Consider the following 22718-nt stretch of genomic DNA (forward strand, 5'->3'; position numbering starts at 1 on the left):
CAAGTTATGAGTACAATTTGTGTTTATTTCAGCAATATAAATGAGAAATGTTGTTTTGGATTAGTGGAAGGATGCTTGTTTTGTTTCAGTAACTACCACAATTTGTTTAGAAGTGCTTCATTATTGAATGTGTGTGATGTTTATAAAGCTTTAACCTTACAGTTAAATCCCCCTTGTTGATCATAGCAGCAGAGCCTTGTATCTGTGGCTTTTTTTAATGAAGAATGGGATATTTTCTAACATACACATCAGTCTTTTGTGCTGTTGATCTAGTGAGAGGATTGCCTATCTGAGTTTAAAGAAGTGCTCCAACTGTGAGTTACTGTGTATCGTGAAATACTGTTTTGGGGACTTTAAAATACACACAAGGGCATTTCTGACACTGTCCTTCAGGAAGAGGCAGAAATGTTTTTATAAGTACACACTGGCTGAATGGATGTTTTTAATTTGGGTTTCAGATTGTAGATTTCTAAAATACCAAAATTGGGTATGATTACACCCAACTGAAAGAAAATGTTCAGCTTAACAGCATTTAATCTTGTTTTGTTGAAATAAATAGTCAACCAAAAGAACCGAGTCAAGAAAAAAGACAGCATGTGAGGCTTGAATGAGTGGGTATCCACACTAACCAGCACATCTCATATTGTTCTCCATGTTTAACATATGTAGGTGTTTCTCAAGCAGAGGCCTTAAAGGAGGAGAACGACTCCCTTCGCTGCCAGCTGGACGCCTACAGGAATGAAGTGGAGCTGCTCAAACAGGAACAAGGCAAGAACCAACCAATCAGAAGCGAGGAGGACAGCACTCACTCACAGCAGCTCAGCTTCCTGCAGCAGGCTCTGCAAGGCATGCAGAAGGTAGTTCTGTGTTGTATATACACAAAGACAGAAAAGCACAAAACTTCCAGTCAACAGTGAGTCTAATATCCTGTCCGTTTCTGCTCTACATCGGCTTCTTTCATAAAAAAACAAGGTCGCTCGGGTTAACCCATTGAATTTTCCACACGAGATGAAAACCCTGACTGTCATTTATTCATGACCTGGTGTTTGAAAAAAATCTAAGTGCTATCTGGGAATGAGCAGAACATTACAGCTGTAAGAGCAGCTAAAAATATTTCCAAAGCTTGTTCACTCTTGTAAAGGGTTTTAGTTGTGTTGTGATTAAAAAAAAAAAAAACAAAAACAGTACTTCTTGGGAAAAAAGCCAAAGCTATTAAACAGTTTTTAGATCATTTATCCAAGCACATAAAAAATATTGAATTTCTTTTTGTCTTTCTTTGAAAACGTCCATCAAATCTCAGAGTAAGTTTGTGGGATTGAAAATGGAAAATTTTCAATTCCACATAAGTTTTTGTTCTAACCTTTTAAAAATCTACAAAATACAACAGGGACTGAACAATATTTGTTTTGTTTTGTTTTTTCCTTTTTGTTCTGATGTCTAGCAGTCAAACAACCTTTTAACAAGATGATCAATAAAGGATCCAATAGGCAGGTGCAAAACAACAAAGAAGTTGATAAATACGTGCAGAAGATCTACATGTAAAATATTGTCAGGAAGCAGTTATGATAAGAAATCTCTATGATAGAGACATGGCCTCCATGTGCTGCTGATGTGTACGGATCACCTGAAAGATGGCGCCAGTGTGCGTTTCTGCTCATCTGCTGCTCTCCCTGTGGTTTGTGTTTGTGCTATTTCTGTGTTTTGGCACAGCATACGGAGTCTCTGTTGGTGTATGAACGACAGTTTCTTTTAGATCTTCGGTATAATGTGACAGATCTATGTACGCCTGATTACAATGGACAAAACAACTTTGCCCCCGCTGCTATCGGGCCTTCCAGCTCACCTGTTCAGAGCGTCAGCCTTCCTCCCACGCCACAAACGCTGCAAGCCAGCTGGTGAATTTGATGGCTTCCTAGGCATACTCACACTTCCCAGTCAGAACTTTGATTATCTGTTCTGGGGTTTTCTGGATCCATCTGAAGTCTGCATTTTTCCTGTTGCTGGCTTTGATGAGGGATAGTAGCCCTGCCACAAATGCTCTCATGGGGTGAACCCCAGGAATTTAAAGATGCTCTCCCCGAAATACTCAGTCTGCTATGGCCCCGGCTAGGTTTGGCCTAGTGAACGCCAGATAGCTGGTGAACAAAACTTTTATTCTAAGGGGTTTCGTCACCTCCCGCTGTCTGGATTTCTTCTGTGTGACGGAGACATAGGCATCTCCCGGTGAGTGTAGTGCTTCTGTAGAACTTTTACCAGCTGGATGTTCTTATTTTAGCTCCCCACGGAAGTCTGGTCGCGGAGGAGGAACAGCGTCTGTTTTTACGAACAATTTTAATTGCAAACTATGCTGTGTGTCATCCTCAAACTCCAGCTCTGAACTGACTTCATCTGAGGTGGGTCACTCCAAGCCGGAATATCCAATAGTGTTGTCCTGATAATCCTCTAGTGAAGGACTTTTTAGAGCTCATTGACTCTTAAAGTTTCTGTCTGGAGCCACACATGAACAAGGACATTTACTAGACTTCACCCTCTCATATGGATTGTTTTAGTTTAATATGGAAATCAGTGACATTGCCATTTCAGATCCCGTGCGTGCCCATAGTGTTTGAAGTGGACTTTCATGCGCTGTAGTTAAATCTGGCGCTCTTCCTTGGCGCTGCAGGCTTTTTAACTCTTTTACTGCCAGTCAGATCTCTGTTGCTGTTAAGCGGCTTTTTAAAACCAACAGTTTGACTCGTTTTTTTTTAATTTGACAGCAGTTTTAAACTAGATCATCAGATAAGCTCAGTGGTAAAGTTTTTCATCTTCATCAAGTTGCTAAAGTAAAACCAGTTTTAACCACTCAACAGTTTGAGTTATCCATACCTTGATTACTTCCTGTATGGATGATTGTAACTCACTTTATCTTGGAGTAAGGAAGTCTTCCCTCCTTTGTCTCAAACTCTTTCAAAGTGCTGCAGCTCGCCTTCTGCGTAAGAGAGACCACATTACACTGATTTTCGCATCGCTCCCCTGGTTGCCGGTACATTAAAGAGCTGATTTTAAGATTCTTTTATGGTCTTGCCCCGCTGTGCCTCTCTGAGCTGCTCTCTCCGTATTCGCCTCAGATCTGCTGATCAGCTCCTTCTGGAAATACCGAGGTCTAGGCGGAAGCTCAGAGGGGACAGAGCCTTTGCTCCGAAGCCTTGGATCTATTTACTGCTGCACATTAGAGAAGCTCCATCATTGTCCTTTTTCAAAACCCATCTGAAAACCCATTTTTATGCACTGGCCTTCGACCCAACATGAGACATTTTACTGCTTTTAAGTTTAGTTGTTGTACTTTTATTGTATTTTGTGTTTCACTGCATTATTATAGTTTTAGTTTTCACATTTTTATGTATTGAGTTCAGCAATTTGTTTCCCATCTTGTTGTGGTTGAAGTGCTATACAAATAAAGTTAAGCTAAAGAAAAGGAAATGGCTAAATAAAAATATATTAATCATGATAAAGCTCACATTAAGTGTGTTTAAATACTTTACATGACCATCAACAGTTTGGCTTTTGTGCTCATTCTTGAAAACAGCAAACGATCTTACCTGAGGTCCTTTCAGTGAACCCATGATTGTCATTGGTTGATGGAAATGAAACTAAGATGGACAATATTTCCTACTACTTCCTTAGAAACATGTCACGTCAACAGGTTGAAGTACATCTGTTGGTTATGTTCAAAAGCCCCAGGTCAGCTCTGACATGGACTCTGGTGACATATCTTTAAGTTTACCCAGTCAACCAAAGGTGACCCTTAAATTCACCTTTGAGATCCTAAAGAAGTACTAAATTAACTCTGGCATTTGTCAAGCGTCTTCACTCAGCTAGCTGTCGCAGGTAATGGAAATTATGATCGACTCAATGTTTAGAAGAAGAGAATCCATTAAGACCCTGCTGTTCATTTCTGCTCTCAGAGAGTAATTACCTTTCCGATTTACGTCTCCCATGGCATGTTTATGAAAAGATTAGGTGAATGGATTAAATGAAATGGAAGACACTGAAATTGGATACCTTTCCCTGCCAGTGTCCACATGTTGTATCATGGCAGTCACTTAAATTTGCAATAAAACGTTATCAGCATGTACTGACAGCCCTTAACTCTCTTATCAGTGGAAGTGTATCTGGCAAAAAAAAAAAAAAAGTATTTGATGTCAGCAGATGGGAAAAAATGTGAATCTTTTTATCTGTGTTCAATAGATGACTTCAGAGGACAAATTGCAGATAAATATAGTTGTTAGCGCTCAAAGCTTCCCTAAAAGCTGTCCTCATGCTGCAATACAAACCGGCTCTGAAACCCAGATGAGTGATATACTTGTCATCACAACGCACCACAATAATGTTCACAGATTTTAATTTTTCACTGTTTGCAAGCAAAGGATTCGGCGAATTGCTGCTTTTGGACACACGGAAAAGTCAACAGTAGCTTTCTCCCTGAGAAGTTTTATTAAAGGCATTTTTTTTTTAATCCAGTTAAAATTATAACTACCTTTGTAGGGTTGGATGCTAAATAAGTAAATGACTGATTTTTCCTCTGCTTTTAGAGCACTTTGAGTTGATGTCAACAATTCCATGGCGAGTTAGCACAAAGTTTCATCAACGACTTCATGTTGTCACCTTTTTTTTTTTTCTTTTTTTTTTGTATAGCAACTGTTAAAAATGAGGGAAGAACTGAAGCAACGGGAGGCTGAACTGGAGAAGAGTTTGGAGGACAAACAGCAGCTGAAGACACAAGTCCAGAATCTGAAGGAAGGTCTTCAAAAATTGCAAAACACACAAATTCAGGTTAGTGTGAAATACGAAAAAGAAAAAAATCTTTTCTATGCTGGTTTCCTCGGAATAAATACAGAATAGAAATTTGGCAAAAGCAGCATGTTTACTAAGTTTCATAGCAGAGCTCATCTGTGTGTTATTGTCTTCGTTTGAAAGAGAGCAATCTGCACTTTCATATGAAAGAATTACTTCGAGCTGTTTGGGAAGATTTAACACGCAAAAGAAATTAAAGGAATAAATCATCAATGAACAAAAGGGTCAGAATATAAATGTTGTAACACGATGTTTCTGGGTAAGATAACGTCTCAATAATCTCTGCTCATCAGGTATCTCAAAATAGCCTGTTTGGATGGATCTTCATAATATCCAAACTGCATGAAAGGCTGACAGTGTTTGCATTCATTTAGCCCCTTTACTGTTCTCATTCTTATTTTTCTCCCCAGAGCATCTTTAATTCCTTTTTAACACACAGTACAATCAGCTCTTTAATTTGTAATCTTGCTCCAAAAAAGTTTGCACTGCCGAGTTCAAGTTTAAAGTCTCATGAATATGATCATTTGAGCTTCCTTTGTTTTCCCTCTATTTTTTCACAATAACAAGCTCCATCAAAAACACATGCAATTTTAAACTCTAATCATTTATTTGATTGTTTATTGTTTGTGGGATATGAGAAAGTCTTTTATGGCCCAGTTTATTAAAAAGAAAAATTCCACATTTGCACAGCACAACTCCTAAAGCCGGACTGGTTAGGATACATGCGGTTTGGTCTTTAGCTGTACTCTGAGATGTGTTTCACACTAGCTGGCCACTTTTTGGGTGCACCTTGCTGGATTGGACCCCTTTTTCCTTCAGAACTACCTTAGTACTTCATGGTATAAATTCAACTAGGTGTTGGAAACATTGCTCAGAGATGTTGGTCCATATTGACATGATGGCATCACACAGTTGCCGCAGATTTGTTGGCTCTGCATCCATGATGAGCACATCCCAAAGGTGCTCTACTGGACTGAGATCCAGTTTGGGGGTCAGGGGGGTCAATATGAACACCTTCTAGTTGGGTCCTTAGGCAAAGCCCTTAACTCCACTGCCTAGTCACCTTCAGATGTAAATCGCTTTGGAGAAAAGCGTTTGCTAAATGACTGTAGATTAGAATAGAGAATAGAACAATACTCAGTTAGGTAGTGGCGTTTAAATCATGCCATGCTGGCACCAAAGTGTGCCCAAAAGAAAATGTCCCTCACACCATTACGTCGCCACCACTAACCTGAGCCATTGTTACAAGGATGGATTAATGCTTTCACATTGTTTAGCCTACAGCAAATTCTGACTCTACCGTCTGCATGTTGCAGCTGAAATTAAGACTCATCTGACCAGAAAAAGATTTTCCAATCTTTTTTCCATCCATTTTCTAGACCCCTTTATTCCAGTTTAGCCTTGATTTTCTGTTCTTTGCTGACAGGAGAGGCACCTGCTGTGGTCTTCTGCTGATTCAAGGTTCTGTGTATTTTGATTAACAAGCAAATGAACAGGTGGACCTAATAAAGACATGTAACTTACCTGGAATGTGGGGAAATGCATTTTAATGGGAGCCGAAAAAACTTGGTTTGAATGGAATTCTATCAGACTGCATGTGGAGGCAATTAAGCTTGAACTGTTATTCTTCTTGGCACAGTTAAACAAATCTGAAGACAAATAACTACCCAAGAAGTTGAGCTGTCATCCACCTTTTACTTTAAACTCAGGCAAACCAGCAAAAGCGTAAAGGTAGCAGCAAGCAGTATTGTTTGCTTGACAATGATGTAAAAAAAAAAAAAAAAACAGAGCAGCATTCCTACGATTTATAAGGAATCAACCATGTTGAAGAAAATAAAATCAGCAGCCCACTTTACCTGTTTAGTTTTTTAATTTAATAGCAGGCCAAATGTCAAGGCTTGTGGTTTTTACATCATCATCCAAGCAGCGTTTGTGTGTAGGTGTAAAGATCTTAAAAAGCTTCCAGAAAAGATCCATGCCAACAAAATGATTCTCCCAAGATCATTAACTCACAATTAGCCCACATGTTGTATCCTCATCATCATCAAGAAGTGCCAGCATTAAAAAAAATCCCTTCTGCATGTGATCTTGTCTGTCTCAAAGTCTGTCTGAGATTATGAAATTTAGAAGAAATGTTGCTCTACCGTGCAGGATGTCCACTTCGCTGAACAGCAACCACACTGAAAAGCCTTAGAGATTTTTTTTCTCTCCTAAACTAGAAACATGCACAGCTTGGTTGAACCCAGTCAAATTTCTTCCTTACTTTTCTGCAGCTGAAATTTTTTGTGGAATCAAACACCAGTAACTTACTCATGCACCATCATTCTTGGATGCTTCTGCACAGGAATCACACAAAAGGCAGCGACTGACCGATCAGCGTGACCAGAATAAACTTCCTACAGAGGATATTTCACTAAAATAAAACACTTGTCCTCTCTCAGAGCTGCTACACAAGGACAAACCACCAGCTATGGCCACTCCTACGACATTATTCATTTGATGAATGTGTTGGGGCAATTTTTTAATCTAATACTGATTAATACCCAGCTATTTGACTACAGTTCTACACTCCTAAATAAATCCTCAGTCTTCAATTATTATTATTAATAATTTCAAGTTCCAGGGGCTGTTTTTCTCTGGTAGCCATGTCATGTTTACTACTGTCTTACTGTTGTCTCATATTCCCAGCTTTCAGGTGTTTGTTAATGTTCCCTCTGGCTCAGCATAATGAGTGGAACGGTTATTGTTAAAATGAGCCTCATTTAAATCACCTCTTAAACTGGGTAATAATCCAAAGTAAAGGTTCTCAAACCATGTGGGGAGCTTTGATGTGTGTGTTTGTTTGCTTTGAGATCACTTAGGGTTTCCTATAACACAGAGCTGAATTAGTAATGTGATAACAGAGCCCCTTTTCAGACGGACACTTGTCAATAGTTTATTAATGGTGATGAGTTTGATTAGAAATGCGTCCCCACGATTGTGAGCTCTGGGTAATATGCTAATTAAATTCCTGTATATGTGTAAACATGAATCATGAGAGACAGTCTCATTATAGGGAGAAAAAGAAATCAATTTTGGGGTGCGGGTTTCTCTGAAGATTAGCAGTCATTGTGGGATGATTTGTCAACTTGAAGAGATTTCTTCACGCCGTCAGCTCTCCTTCACCGGTTCACTCGTCACCGAGCTGTCTCCACACACTTCTGCCTTTCACGCAGGTCACTGACGACAATAACCCTATTATTATTATCATTCTATTGTTATTATCATCATAACAAACATCTTTATCATGTTTTCCATGTATTTATGCTGCCACCAAGTCATTTTAACGCCTGACTGAACCGTTGATAGTCTGTCTGATTAAATGGGTACCCGACTGACTTAACATGGCATTTCTGTAAAGTCTTTGACTTCAATGAGACGCATTAAGTGACGGTGCTGCCCAAATGTTCTCACTATTTGTTCCACATGTAAGCAAAGCCAAAAGGAGGGATCCTGCTCTTACAATAATTACAGTAGATTCTTTAGTCTTTTTAAACTCAAATTTCTAAACTTGCATAGGAATCCCTGAACCCAAACTAGGTAAACTAAATAACATCAGCTGCAATATTTTCCTATAGTGTGGAAAGCAGCTTTAGAATCTGCTAAAGCCGCTTTCCACCGACATTAAATACTTGCTTTCCTCAAGGAAAAGGTGTTTGTTTTTACTTCAGTGTGACCAAATGTCAGACAGCTTCTTGCGCCACAACTTTGACATAAAAGTTAGCAGATTATGAACTTTTCACTTTAGCTGCCTTTCCTGTAAAAAAAAAAAAAAAAAAAGTAATCTGTACACATATAAATGAAATCAGTGCTTAAAAGCCTTCAGAGGAAGATCGTCCCAAAGTATTTGCTGCAGTCCCAACATTTAAGCTGCACTCATCTCCAATCTCTCACTGACAGATGTTCTGAATAGTTTTTAACCCTCTTTCAATTATATATCCTGCAGACAGGTTCAGTGTGGAAATACGTACAACTTAACCTATAACTGCTTATACACTCATCTCTGAAAAGTTAAGTGCTGTTGGAAATGTAAATCAAACACAATTAGCAAATCATCCAAAGCCCATGTTCGATTGAAAGTGGTTTAAATGCATTAATTTAATAGCAAATACTAAAAACATGAAAAATAAATTAATAAAAAATAAAATTCAAAGACCTTTTTGAACCCAGAAGACTATTTCATAAAGAGGGGAAGAGCGTCCAGCTCAGTGTTGAAGACTGCTGTTAAACTTGAAAAGTTTATTGGCCATAATAATAAAAGATCCTAAAAATTTGCGGAAACATCTAAATGCAAAGAGAATAGTCAAAAACCAATTCTGAATGGATGTCCGTGAGCTGCTTCCCTCACACAGCACTGCAATAAAAATCACACTCTTCTGCTGCTGAAACTACTGCATGGACTCAGGTGCACTTCTGAAATCCAATGTCACTACCCAGTAGTTTATCACTGTAACCAATGCGAGGAAAAACAAGCAAGAAAAAGGGTACTGAAAAACAAAATGGCAGGATTCTGCTTCCTTCTATTGGGCCAAGTTTAGCGTGATTTACTAAAATAAAGAGAGAACTGAAGACAAATGAGGACCAAACTGTTGAGCAGCTCTATTCCAATAACAAATAAGACTAAACATTTCACTTTAAAATCCATGCAGCTTTTCTGACACAAATGTGGTCTGCACCAGTCTGCGAGGAGCCACCGCATCCGTCTGCAGCTGACGTCATGAGTTCAGATATTTGTAACCACAAAGAAGGAGCGCTTCAACTAACCATGCAGTCAGATTGATCTCAGTTCAGGCAGAAAAAATAAAAACAAAAAATTCCAGACAAAGAAGATGAACTGAACAATATGGAATTTCTTCTGTCTGCACCTTTTACAACATACTTCAGACTGATAACATGCACGCTGGGAGATTTGTTGCAGCAGACCTAAAAGGTTTTATATATAATGCACATTTGTACACATTTATGCAATAAACAATGTACTCTGCTTTAGTCTTTTCATCTTCCAAGTCCTTGATAAGCGTTGCTGGAAGAAGGATTCATGCCACACATCATGGTACACTAGGCTCTAACCTTTATCTTTTTTGACTAACACAAGTGACAGCAACGTAAAACAGGGGTCATTACTGAGGTTTTACATCTGACAAGCTGAAACTAGATCATTTGCTCCTTCTGCTTGATAAATGACTGTAACTGTTAATCACTTCATTTGCAGAAGATGAGTTTGCTGTTGCTTTTTTTTTTTTTTAAACGCATCATTAGAGACAAAATATTCAGAAAAATTAGGACGCAAACTGTTACATATTTAATAGATGACTTGTTTGTGCCAGTTTTGACTCATCTTTAGTTGGTTGTATCCATGTGGAGTTCAGTAAGTTTCCTCGTTTGTTTGAAATCCTCTCATTTTTGGACTTCAGTCTAATAATAAACAATACTGGTATTTCTTCTTTTCTTGAGTACCTCCTTGTACCAAGCCACTTTGCCCATTATTTTGTTACCATGTAGCATTCCTCATATTTTTCTCATGTGCCACAGCTGGAGACCTCGAAACAAGACGACAGAGGCAGCGAGGAGAGCATCAATCTAACTGGCGTAAGTGGAAAAACTTTGAGTCCTCCCCTGTCCTCCAGATATATCTTTGTGTTATCATTCTCCCTACTTTTTCATCTTTTCCTGACTTTCCTGTCTAACTTCCTCCAGTGACATGACAGATCATTAGAGGCCAAACTGCTTCAATTTAACCGCATTTGTTATTGAATAAATCACCCAGACACAACTGGGCTTGGAAATAAAGGAGACATAAAGTCAAAATGTCTTGCATATGTGTGCACTCCCACACACTCGCACTCTCTTGCAGGGTGTTATTGATATATTAAAAACTGAAGAAGGCCACCAGGCATCCCACACCAGACGCAGAAACTATACATGCAGTACTGTTTATGACAATAAATGAAGGGAGAATATCTGCGGCCTTTTTTCTGGCAGCTGTCAGAGATCTGAAACAAACAGCTTAATCATATACCTTCAGATGGCCTTCCCTTTCCCTCATTTTTTTTTCTTTTAAGCTCTCCTCCTTTTTGTGTCATTGTGTGTGTTTATGACATGCATTGCTCTATCATAAATATACCAGCCAGCGTAATTTCCTCCCTGGTCTTATCGTCCTGCAGATGGATGTGTTGTGGTGAAGCTGTCTAATGTGATTGTTGTACATATTTGTGTATGATTCTTCACATATTGTACGGCTTGCATCAGTTTACATACAAGTTTTACATCATAATCTAATAACAGATTAATTTATGATAGCTTTATGTGTATATGTGTTTTTTTTAGGAAGCCACAATGTCAACGGTGGTGTCCTGCAGTCAGGAGAAGGAAGGTCCCACAGAGAAGAGTCAACCAAGTCCCATCCACTCTGAGAGGGAAGCTCTGCTAGTTGGTAAGCTGACTTTCGTCTGGTACTCCTTTTATGCTGTTTATTAAACATAAATGTCCTAACCAATAAAATAAAATCATTAAAACAGAAAGTTTTCAGCCTCTTAATTTTTTTTTTTTTTTTTTTTACACAAGACAAAGCAGAGAGGCTTTTGGAGTGTCTTACAAATTGATCAAAGGTCATTTAAAACAGAAATAAACATGAGTTTGTAACATCACAGAAAAAATAACTATCCAGCAAACATGAATTAATAAAATAATCACCAATGACATAAATTAAATTTCAGCTTCATACAGAAGTGAGCAGTTCTGATGTCGCCTGACAGATCTCAGTCCAGCTTAAATTACTATCCCTAAGAGGGAAAACAAAGTTTAACCAAACCAAGCTGCTCAGATGTGAAAGCACAAACACACATTGGATATTTTAAATATTAAATTTACCTGCTAACTGAAGACCGTAACAAATATAGCTGTGCAGGTTACACCCACATGGCAGATGTGTCCTGCCCACAACTGAAGCTGAGATGGCAGCGTGGCATGAGAAGGCTAGTGGTGGAGAGTCAATCTGACTATGATACGCAGAGCAGAACTGTTTTCATTTATCTCTATTGTCCTCATAACGAATGTAAAACTATTAAAGGAAAGTAAAAATGATGAAGGTGTTGGTGGTGATCCTCAACTCTGTACTTGCACAAAACTGAGTGTCCACTTGATAGCCATGCTGCTTTCTAATCTTAGTGGTGCTGCATGTAAAGCCCCTCTAACAATCTCGTTGTAGCGAGTTTATAATACAGAAGTGTGAAGACCGAGGTTAAACACACTGCCTGGCCCAAAAACAAAGTTGCCAACAAAAACAAAAGGTTGCACTTGATATTTAGTTGTACCATCTTCAGCTTTGATCATGGCACACATTCGCTGTGGCACTGTTTCAATAAGCTTCAGTGTCACAAGATTTGTTAGCATAGAGTCAAAGCCTTCTCCAGCACATCCCAAAGATTCTTAATGGGGTTCAGGTCTGGATTTTGTGGTTGTCAATCCATGTGTGAAAATGATGTCTAATGCTCCCTTAACCACGCTTTCACAATTTGAGCCAGATGATACTTGGCATTATCTTGGAATATGGAAAGAAATCCATTTATGGAAAAACCTGCTCATTCAGTATATTCAGGTATCAGCTGACGTCGTCTTTCGAGCATATAATGTTGCTGAACACAGACCTGACCAACTGAAGCAACCCCAGATCATAGCACTGCCTCCCCAGGCTTGTACACCAGGCACTAGGCATGGTGGCTGCATCACTTCATCTTCCTCTCTTTTACCCTGATGCACCCATCACTCTGGAACAGGGTAAATCTGGACCACTTGACCTTCTTTCATTGATCCAGAGCCCAATCTTTGTGCTCCCTAGCAAAATGAAGCCTTTTTCTCAGGTTAGCCTCATTGATTAGTGGTTTTTCTACACAGTTGTTCAGTCCCACAGTTTTGCTGGTGTTTTTCTTCCATTTGATTTCACCAAATGTTTAAGTGATCGCTGATTACAATCATTCAGGATTTTTTTCCAACCACTTTTCTTCCTGGAAGATGATTCACCACAATCTTTCCAGTTTTTAATAATGCATTGGACAGGTCTTAAGCTAATTTTAGTAGATTCTGCGTCTCCTTAGATGTTTTCTCTGCTTGACACATGCCAATGATTTGACCCTTCTTAAACAGACTAACATCTTTTCCACGACCAAAGGATGTCTTTTTCCACATGGTTATTTAAGAAATGAGAAGCTACTCGTTGCATCAGTTGGGGTTAAATAACTTGCTGACAGCTGAAAGATAATCGCTCATGCAGTCATTATCCAATAGAAGGCTTGTACCTATTTACTTAGTTAAATCCAAGTGGTGACTTTTGGGGCCAGGCAGTGTTTTTGCATTAAATACTTGGGGCCCATCTTAATTCTTGCTCTTGATCTTACCAGTTTGCGTTTTGCGTTCTTACCCTTGCATTTACAGAAGTAAGGTGCATCATTTAGGAATGGCACACAAATGCAGAGGTGGTCTCTACTTCCTGGTAAAGAGGCAAAGAGGAAGAGTGGGAAAGCAAATCTGTAGGGACGATGCTTTACTCTTCTGCGTCATGAAGTCGGAATTTCAAACCAGCCCAAACAAACCTGAACTGAGAAACTGTTTAATGGCCTAAATCTAAATTTCAATCCAACACTTTTATCAGTATTTTAAGACATTTAAAGCTTTTATTTTGTTTTCATGAAAATGTGCGAATTTGCTTTAGACTAACAGAAAAAATACAAAAAGAAATTCAGGCCCTTCACTTTGTTCTTGGTTAAAACACTTTTTGAAGCAGTAGCAGCTTCAAGTCTTCCTTGGAATGATCCTTCAAAGTTGCTCCATTTTTACCTTGGGAGTGTCAGGAAGTAAACTAGCATAAGGTATTTTTGTTTTGTTCTGGGGCTGCAGGTGCTGCACTTGATGAGAGACTTAGTCTGTAGACTCATTAGTTGTTATACACAAAGGAAGAAACGAGGTGCAGAATAAGCAGAACAGCTGGAGCTTCTCTTAATATCTGAAACGTGAAAGTCGTCATTATTCATATTTGATTGTAAGACATGGAGTAATAATTAGTCCTAGTATGAGCTTCAAGATGTATGCATGTTGTGGGTGATTGCTGCCTGTTTTCAGTTGGAGAACCTTTTCAATTGCTTTTTTTTTTAAACGAATGATAATGAACAGCAAAGCATTTGAAGTGGGTGAAGTCAGGTTAAATAATTCACAGTGAGATTTAGACCTGTTCTTCTATTTGAATGCACCGTTAGCCATTCAGCAGAGCAGCTCCAGAATAACTTGTTGTTTGTTGTTGTTTGTGCTCAAGTATTGATTGGTCCCCTGCAGGTGGCAAAAATGAAGCCTTGGAGTAGGGTTTTTCCTCTTAAAAGCCTTAAGTGACTGTTGTGTTATTGCCCCATGGAAAGCTTTGTGGCTTTAACTTTGTATGCTTGTCCCAAATGTTTTTTCTATATGTGGTTAGCAAGCACAGACGGTAGTATTAACTCTCTCCTGGTATTTTTTGTGAGCTAATAGCAGATGGTTTGTTTGATCTGGGGTAAATTATGACTTTGATTAGAGACAACAGCATCAAAGCCGTCATTAAACACTCCTTGTAATCTGGAGCCACAGCATACAAGAGGATTCTCAACAGGGATGGGACTCTGGGAAAAGTCTCTTGAAGCTGGGGATCAGCCAGAGGAGATATGAAGGAGCTGGATAAACTGGTGTTGTAAACGTCTTTTGGTAATTTGTCAATGTTTTATGTGTGCATGTAACTGGGGGTATGTGCCATGGTTTTATGTTAACATCTCGACATGACTTCTTTGTTCTACCTCAGGAATCATTTCAACCTTCCTGCATGTCCATCCGTTTGGAGCCAGCATCGAGTACATCTGTTCCTACCTGCAGCGCTTAGACGCCAAGGTAACGCACTCCCGTAAATCAAAACTTTCTCTGTGGAGCAGTTCAACCGAGCTGGTCTCCACTGCAGATTACATGCACTTTTCCAGTGTGTTTAACTCCCCTGCAGAGCTGACATATGGACTCGTTGTGTCAGAGTCCTGTTGTCCACCTAAACTTAATGCAAGCAGTTCTTTTTAATGCTTTTTACAGGCCTTTCTGTAGAAATGGATTTACCAGAATTGTTCTAAAGCACAAGCACTTCTAGGAATACTTCTACATTTTGATAAATGCACATACCAGCACCCCTGCTAAGATAAATGAGCAGATAGATGGCCCTCATGACTGTGAGAATGGAAGAATGAAGGTAGTTGAAACTGTCATTTAACATAATTCAGTATAAAGTCTGTAATCAGTATGAAGAGCTCGCCTACACTATGTATGACATTAGTTAATGCAACCTGTAATTTTTAAGTTTACACATTTATGTTGAACAAATTTTCACCTATATATAATAAATTAGGGCTGGCAAGTTATTAAAATTTTTAAACATATTAATCATATCTTACAAATTAAATTTATCATGATTAATCAACAGAAAGAGCTAACTATTGCTTACTTTGTTTTTGTTTTTTTTCTTTTTTTTTACATAAGACGATCACTTTAGTTGTAAAAATCAGTTCAATAATACATGAAATCAAGACCTTAAAAAATATATCCCATTTGTGTCCCCCTTTTCCTGCCCAGTGCCCCTTCCTGGCCCCCATCTAAACTTTTCTAGACCCGCTCCTGCATAGCTGAAGTAAAAATCCTTTCTGCCACCTGCCAGCTACTTTGTTAGAGAGGAGAGCTCCCCTGATTTAATCTCAGAACCTGTTCACAATTTCTCTCACTACATTCATGGCCTCTAAATGATCAGACTTGTGTCTCCAACATCTGATCAGCACCAATAATTTAGCGGCGACGCCCCCTTGTTTCCATGACAGTGACATGGATCTGATTGACATGAGACTGATAAATGTTGCTTAATTATCCAGTGCGTCCAAGAACAATACTTTTGGGTAAATATGTGCCAGTGTGAACCGCAAACCACTAGTTTCCACCTTCTAAGCTAAATGATAAAGAAACACAACAAGAGTGACGTTGGTAGCTACGGAAAAGCCGATCAGCTGATCACCAACAGCCATCATGATTCCCAAGAGGAGAGGGAGGGGGGAGAGGAGGCTCCCACGCCACGACCAGAGCAGTGACGTTTGTGCAAACTACATGTAAAGTTGTTTTTGTTGTTGTTGTTGTTGTTGTTGTTTTTTGTTTTGTTTTGTTTTTTTTTCGGGGGGGTGGGGTCTTAATGTGGTAAAAGTTGAACCTTTTCTCCAGGAAAAGTGTGGAATTATTTCCCACGGGTTTGATGCCCTCAAATCCATGCGTAGAGCCGGTCGACTCACTTTTTCCACATTGCCTCTAGAAGCCTCCATGTTTCGCCATCATTAATGACAGATGTGTTAAAAATTTTAACACAATTAATTACACAAATTAGTTACGGCCTTTAACATGTTATTTTTGACAGTAGGGAAAACTTTGATAAAAATTTATCTCTCCTTATATGTAAGATGACATGTTCAAAGACATGATGTATTTTATAATAAAATCAGTATGTGTCAACAGCATACTCCGTTAGCAGAAACTATTCATATGTTGATCAAATAGTTTTGAAATAGATTCAGAAATGAAAGGTCATGCAACAGCATTGATTTGAAAGTCAAAGTTCACCCTCCGTTGTCCCCAAAAACCTCCTCATGCAGCAACCAGACCGTCTGATCTGATTCTGATGAACAGGTCTCACACACGTCTGTTCAGCGTATCCTAGAAGTTTTTATCTATGAAATCCAGCTTTGGAGTTCTGGCAGGGAAAAGCAGAAGCTCAGTGTTCTTCATATTCCAGCCACATCTGATCTATCCAGTGTAGTTATCTTAGAACATCTTTGTCCCAAGAACTGGATATCTTGAGACTTTATTGGATAAACTGCAGGAGGTCAATGCACATATGAGCATGGTGTCAGTCCATAACACAAAAACTACTTTTATTCCATTTGTGGTACAAGAGTACCATCCATCCTGAAATGCTGGAGAATTCTACAGTAGGTCGCTGTTGAACTGTCCTTCGGCGAGTGCTGTACCGCTGCTGTCTGTCCCATGTGATGCCAGCTGTGAGTTCAGGACCGCTGGATGAAGAGTACAGTCAGAACCCATAATCACACAAACAGATACTCAGAGCGACTTCACACTGGCAGCTTGGTTTGTGTGTGTGTGTTGCAGCTAAATGTGTTTAGTCATAGTCACACCTTCAGCCTTTGGTAGTGGCCATGAATAGTTTTGTGAAATCCATGGTTGACATGACTGTGTCAAAGGATCTTTCCCATACAGCTGCTGGTGATCTGAAAGTTAAAGAAAATAATCATCATAACAGATAATATATTTTTGTCTGTGACATATTTCCTATTAAAAGTACCATGAAAGATGGACTTGACACCTACACAACAACATAACATGCGGCTGTAGTTTGAGATTTACATGTCATGCAGACGGTGAGTATGCTGTTATCTGAACACTGAAGCTGGATTGAAAACCATGATGTCTCACACATGCATCAAACAGCCATACAGCTGGTGTGAAGCTGGCCTCACTGTTCTTCCAGTCACAGCAGCTTTCCCACATAGTAGCTGCAGTTTGGGATGTTGAGGCTGAATCTGTTTCACTGGTGAGCATGACTGACAGTCACCAACATCCCAATAACACGGGCACTGCAGACACTGAGGTCAGGCTCTGATCTTCTGTGGTTCTGTCAACTGTTGCATTGAGCAGATATAAGGAAGATTTAGCTTTGCGGTCCTTTTACAGTCCCGGATCAGACATTTTCAGTGGTCAAAGGGTTTGTCTGTCTACATGATGAGTGAGAACTGCTCTAATGCAGGTCTGTGAAGCAGAATATAAGAAATTGCTGTTCTTAGATTTTTCCATCAGTAAAGCAGTGTTAATAGCGGTTATTTAGTAAATACTATCAGCATTTACACAAAATGTTTGAATGATTATTTAATTTGTTTTGTTTGTTTTTGAAGGCCAAGAAGGTAAAGTTGGAAAAGAAATCCAAACTTTCGTTCTCTTGTTTTCAACAGTATTTCTTACTTGAATTTTGCAGCTGTATCTGCAGTTTCTCCTAAGGCTAAAATATATTTAAATTGGATCGTTTATGTCTGGCACTTGAAGCCAAGCACTACCCGTAGTCCTCAAACAGTCTGATGTTGATCTGTTTTATCCTCACCTTTCATGGAGCTTTAAAAATGCCAACATCACAGTCACATCTTCTCTTCTTCCAACAAAATGGTCTTTAAAAAAAAGGCATCTTTTTGGTCTGATTAGACCAAACATACATCTCAAATGAAACCTTCAGATCTTAGTTTACCTCACTCATTATTTGGGAGACTTAATTTATTTCTAAAAACTTTCAACCACTTCCAAAAAAAGTAGGACAACTCTTTGAATATTGTCATCACCAGCCTGACTCATTTTCACACATGCAGTGAGTGTGATGGTCCTCGCTCAAGCCTTTATTTCATTTCGTCTAGTGTACGTTCATGTGTTGGCTCATGCACCCACGCTTCTTTTTCTGTGTGCGTCTGATTTTTCTGTGCATCTGTTGTTCCCACGCTGACTCTCCACCACACACACCAACCAACAGTTTTGTCAGTTTCTCTGGCCAGGCTCCCTCAACACCAAGCCCCATCCTCTCTGCTTATCTAATGGCTCCACACACATTGCTTCATTGCAAAATGACACACAAGCCCTATCTCAACATGGTGGACCTTAATGCATCCTGACACCAGCACCGGGCCTTGAACAATCTACTTATTATTTAAAAACACTGCAGGTTGTCCACAGCAGCTTGTACAGTGGATCTTGGAAGCGTCACCTGGGATTTCGGCTGACTGACTGATCCTCAGCCCACCCGTGTGAGTGAACGGTTTGTGAGTGTAGATGTGGCGTAGAATAAAAGAATAAAGCGTGAATGTATGAGCAATGCTGTGGGTGACTCTGGCTGGTGATGAGCATTTTTCATGGCTATCTGAACTCATTTACTCAACAGAATGTGTGTCAGCGTGAGAATTTGTGAACAGAAACGGCTGAAAAAAATAAAAACACTACATATAAAGCCACAAAACCGCAAATGTTCATGAAGAGTTCCTCAACAGATTGTTCAAACTACAAAAGGAAGGATATATGGATCACCTGAAGCCCACACTGAGTTCATGCTCATACAAAATTATCAAATCAGACATAAGCATAAGTCTGAGCTCGCAGAACTTTTAAAAACCAACAGGATAATCATAAAATCAACTAGCAGGAAGCCCCTTAGATACGGTGAGGACTGTGCTAATGTAGCAGATTCTCTCCAGCAGCAGCTTTTAATATGTACCTGCAATTTAGAAATACAAGAATGAATGACCTCCAAGTCTGACGGCCAAATAAAACACTTGATCTTAACTGTGTGTGTCAGCTGATGCAAAGACTGTAACACCACCCCAGCAGCGCTTTCAGATATTTGATTTCCCCTCATAAGGATAATGTGACTGGGTTGTTATGCATATGTGCAGACTACTATGTCTGAAGCATCCTAACCTTTGCGTTTCTGTATCTTCAGATCAATCCCAGTGAGGTGGAGGCTCTTCTTTCTCGGCTACCCTGCACCTTTAGACAGGAGCTGACTGGTGTCGGAGCCAGTTTGGAGAAACGCTGGAACTTCTGTGGCTTCCAGGGCATCAAGAGCACATAGACTCTGCTGCTGACACTTCTGGGACGTGGAAGAGAGCGACAGGCAGACAAGGCAACAGAGACTGTGTAGCAATGTGAGAGACACAGTATAAAGCCCACAACTATCAAAGACTCGGGACTGTACCTGACTGTACAAGGACACAGAGAACTGATCTCAGATCAAATGTGTTACACAGTATGAGCATTTCAGGGACTCTGCGTAGGTGGCAGAGACTTAAAAACTTGTTGCCATGGTTACAGGGATGTTGATGCCAAGCACAAAGTAATAGGAGTCCTCACAAGCTTGAACTTTGAGTCTCTCAGTGTCTGCAACACATTTTTCGACATGATGACTCCCTGGGAGTCACAGATGAGCACCGGTTTCTGCCGTCACTGGATCATTGTGTAGTTTTGCCCACAGAGGCAGGGCATTGTACTTTTTAAGCCTCTGTATGGTATCATCGTGGGCCAGATCTACAGGGCTAATCAGGGGAGGATATTGGGGTCTACCTCGGATCCTGCGAACCCTCTGGCCTCCCTCTCTTCTCTTTTAGCTGTTCCCAGTTTGTAACATAGATCAGAAATGGATATATTTCTTCATTTTATGTAAAGGCTGTCAACAGTTGCATAGAATCATTTGTTGTTATACTGTAAATGCTTGGATGATATTTTTGATTATAAAAGATGTTTGAGTATAGAGAAGTCTTTGAGTGTATTTTTGTATCTCTGCTCCACAGACATGCTTCGTAACTTAAGTACGTGTGAGTGGCGTGCAGCTGTTTAAGCCTGCAAATATTCAAGCAGCACACAACACACACACACACACCTGCACAAGACAAGATTAGTGGACCACCTCTAAGTTGGTGCTCATTCTTGTTTGACTGGTTATATATTTTTTTATTTTTCTTCTTCCTGAAACTGGACTCAAGGCTGGCTTTTGTACCTTACATATGGGCATTTGTGTCTTTCAAATGCCAATTAAACCCGACTGTCAGTCTGGCAGAAGGCAGAGTGTGTTCATATCACACTTATACACACCATGGGGATCATGTTAATGATGTTTAATTGTTGAGTTATTTGTTATGTTTGTGTGGTTTCTGGCAACGACCATACTCAAAATCTTTGCCTACTACTTTTTTGGATCCATATATGAAATAGTTACACAACAGTGTGCACAGGGGTGTTTTCTTCTCCACTTTCAGCAGATAGAGAGCTCATGTCGCCAGGACTTGAGGTCTCCCCCCTCCCCTCCAAAAGCCCAGTCAAGCATCCTTAATACGCCTCCACAGGGCTGTTTGGCGGGCCGCTCTCTTCCCCCGTTGCTCTGGGAAACAAAGGTTTATTATTATGCATGATTTGCTCTCATTTGGACTCCTCAATCTCCTACAGTCACTGCTTTTGAAAAATTAGGGCTCATGCACTTCTTAGCCTACTATTCTTGTAGCTGAATTCATAATAAGGCATGAGTATGTTTTGCCTACAAGGCTGTTGTTCACTACGCATGTAGGCATGCAGTGATTTTAAAGGAAGGAGGTTGTCATTGGTTCGTGCGCGGTAATAAATCTGTCAGTGGAGGAGAATTGTTTACAAGTTAAATATAGTATGTAATCTCCAATTTGTGTCGTCTGTAGGTCTCTGGAGTGATTAGGAAGGGGTGAATACTTTGCACTGTAATGGAGTTTTTTTTGTAGTCGGAGGCATTTAAGAGCTAAAATAAGGACGTCTCTCTTCTTATAAGACATGTAACATTTATTTGTTATGATAATGAAGTTGCTGAGGGATGAGGAAGTGTAAATCCACACATTTTAGCTTCTGTCTCCCTGGCAGTGCGCTTGGGATTGTGAGAGATGTTGTCTGTGCATGGTTGTGCATCACTACACTTCCTCTCCACGCTCTAAGACTTGATCTCCACAGAACATCCCTGATGACAAACTCCAGCACACCTCACGCCAACCTCTTCTCTGACTCGCTACGTTTCCCTCCTGCTCTCCCTGACACAAACAAAACACTAATATGGTGTATTCTCGTCTTTGAGAAGCTGCTTTCTGTCTAGTTTCCTCCCAACTGAGCTGCCATTCCTACGCACTGGTAGACTAGAGGCACTCGCAATTTATCTCTTTTACAGCTGTTTGTGTCTGAGCATGCAGGAACAAACATGCTTGTGATTGTGGTTTAGGTTCTCGGGCGTCACACAAGGAGGTAAACACAGACTAATTAAATCCACCAGCAGTCCCCTGTGAATGCCACTTTCCATTCACACATCTTTCTCATCGCTGAGACACAGTGGGAAGCATCCTCATTAATTCAGTTCAAGGTGTATATAAGCAAAAGGGTGCGACTCACCCCCTCCCTGCCCCACAGCGATAATGCCAGAGGACCACTCCCACCTTGTAAAGTCACTAACAGAGACGTTAAAGGACGCCTTTGTGCCTCTCTTAGTGCTGCACTTCACTTCTGTTCTATAAATTCATTTGTACGTACTTGCATCATGCTACAGACAAATATAACTGGATGTGAGGAGATAGGCGGGTTCTTTTGGGCGATATCATGAAGCTCCAAATGCTCTTAATTACCCTTGCTTCTCATGTGGCTTCCTGACAGCTTCTTGATTATGATTATGACCTCCCTAGAGCAAGCAGGTGAGAGGATGTTGTCTTTGTTTCTCTTGAACTAGATAAACAACTGCCTAAGGACATGGATTAGAAGGACACAGGGGGGCTTGACCATGTTCGAGTCATGACCTTGCAGGTTTAAGATTTGAAGCACTCTGACTGGTATCTCTGACCATTGTGCTGCTGATGTGGTTGTCAGATACATCTGCATCTCCCACGGCTCAAACTGCCTCATGACAGGAGGTGATGAGTAAACAGCTCCTCCTGTTGAGCTCAACAGCAACTACAGCTCGTACAGTAGTGTTTTCCACGCAGCACCATTAGTGATTTGCATTGACTTGACAGCAGGTATTATAGACACAACTCTGGAATATGTGTTCATGCAGGTTTCTTTCTCACTAAAAGCTGCACAGTCCTCATTAAAGTGTCCATGCGTAAAAGCTGCTAAAATTGACTCCTTGTCCAGGGGACAGAGCTGCAACACTTCTCCACCTGGAGCAAAAAACATCCAAACCCACTGATGATTAAATCTAGGACAAAAGCGGGTTT

At 40.0% G+C, this 22718-nt stretch overlaps 1 protein-coding gene across 6 annotated transcripts in view; it reads left to right on the plus strand.

Annotated features, from left to right (window-relative positions):
• enox2 (ecto-NOX disulfide-thiol exchanger 2) overlaps positions 1–19749 on the plus strand; it is a 185107-nt gene extending 165358 nt beyond the window's left edge. For all 6 annotated transcript variants that reach the window (XM_041989987.1, XM_041989990.1, XM_041989986.1 and 3 more), the window contains 6 exons: positions 670–857; positions 4675–4812; positions 10405–10461; positions 11200–11305; positions 14690–14775; positions 19448–19749. In XM_041989987.1, the coding sequence (XP_041845921.1) occupies positions 670–857; positions 4675–4812; positions 10405–10461; positions 11200–11305; positions 14690–14775; positions 19448–19579 (707 nt within the window). In that variant the 3' untranslated portion in view covers positions 19580–19749. The remainder of the gene's footprint in view (positions 1–669; positions 858–4674; positions 4813–10404; positions 10462–11199; positions 11306–14689; positions 14776–19447) is intronic.
• The last annotated feature ends 2969 nt before the right edge of the window (positions 19750–22718 follow it).

Source organism: Melanotaenia boesemani, chromosome 7 (genome assembly GCF_017639745.1).
Source record: "Melanotaenia boesemani isolate fMelBoe1 chromosome 7, fMelBoe1.pri, whole genome shotgun sequence".
In the NCBI taxonomy this organism is placed as follows: Eukaryota; Metazoa; Chordata; class Actinopteri; order Atheriniformes; family Melanotaeniidae; genus Melanotaenia; species Melanotaenia boesemani.